This window comes from Lottia gigantea, assembly GCF_000327385.1.
Source record: "Lottia gigantea unplaced genomic scaffold LOTGIsca_991, whole genome shotgun sequence".
In the NCBI taxonomy this organism is placed as follows: Eukaryota; Metazoa; Mollusca; class Gastropoda; family Lottiidae; genus Lottia; species Lottia gigantea.
In genome coordinates, this window is record NW_008711188.1 from 10482 (window position 1) to 11888 (window position 1407).

Sequence of the window (1407 nt, forward strand, 5' to 3'; positions counted from 1 at the left end):
CCAGGACAGCGACATTAGCATGCTCTTCGATTTGCAACTGTCGGAGGATCTTCGTACATAGCCTGTAGCACACGGGGCCCCGGTTTATTGTCCCATCAGAAAGACTAAACATTCTTTTCATGTCAGCCCTCTTACCTGCATCACTGATGGGTGGAAACCGGATTGAAAAAAATCAAAAGTTATTATCCCGAACTATGCCGAGATTGGACCCTATAAGCGCCTAACTCACTGAACCACCACGATGGGAAAGGACTTGCTTTTAATCAAACTTCTATACAAACATCAAACGAATAATTTCACTTAAATTAAAATATATTTATATATTACTGGTCATAAAATTTTTTAAATTGCTAACTGTGATTTCAAGAAATATTCAGATCACTACTTGATATATAAACACTGTTAAGAGGCTGTTAAACTTATTTTCATGTGACATTAAGTATTTCTAAATGTAGTAAAATTGGATTTATAAATAAAACAACCGCTTCAAAACAAAATCAAAATATGATCTTTACATAAGTAGCTCCATATACAATTTAATGACGATCTGAGAGGATTAATTAAATACTTGATGTCAATTTCTCTAAAGTACACTTTAAGGTGCAGCGAGATTATTCCTCCATTCTGGTGTATGCTTGCATTATTTATCAAGGATGTGGCACGTTTTTCCTCTTCTCGTTTTCTTTCTGTCTAGATTTTAATACCGATCGTCCTTTCATATTTTCTCTCTATTACCCCTTTCAAGATTCTTGATCGATTTCATTATCCTCCGCCCCTTTAAATCTTTACTAATTTTGGATTTTCTCCTAGATTGTCCTTGCAATCTTTATCGTGATGGAAAATATAACCTGTTTGAATAGAAAGCTTTAAGTTTAATTGTCAGATAATTTTAAGCTTGACTACAAAGCGCCTCATTACCCACAAAAACATCACCCTCCAGGTTGAATACCTTTGTTCTAGAATTTGCAATTTAATGTTATAATCACGCAGATCTATTTTGAAATTTTTTTGATATTTATCCATTGATTCTCAAGTAGGGTTATGATGAAATTATCATGTGATATCTATGTTATTTTGATTTCTATCTTTATAGGGGCAGTGTTAACTTTTTAGGTCTGGAAAGTAAGGCGATCGAATTAACGTTCAAAATCTACAATTGCCCAATCTGAAAGATTCAACTTACAGTATCTTCCCATTAATATTTATAACGGCAACAACTATTTAAAGTGTTAAAAGTAAACGTAATTCTTGTATTGTGAACTTCTTTATGATTTGGAAACGTTCTAACTTTAAACTTTTTCACCCAACATGCAGTTTTAACTTCACTTTACGACTATGATAATGAGATCGAAAGTTATTAATGAGGAATAGAAGCAAATAAATTAGGTGATTAACACTAGCAGGTTA

At 32.9% G+C, this 1407-nt stretch overlaps 1 protein-coding gene across 1 annotated transcript in view; it reads right to left on the bottom strand.

Annotated features, from left to right (window-relative positions):
* Nucleotides 1-141, bottom strand: part of LOTGIDRAFT_176323 (hypothetical protein) — a gene marked incomplete at both ends in the record, with an annotated part of 4591 nt that extends 4450 nt beyond the window's left edge. Inside the window, one exon of the mRNA XM_009069165.1 lies at nucleotides 136-141. Coding sequence (XP_009067413.1) covers nucleotides 136-141 — 6 coding nt within the window. The remainder of the gene's footprint in view (nucleotides 1-135) is intronic.
* Nucleotides 142-1407: the final 1266 nt, after the last annotated feature.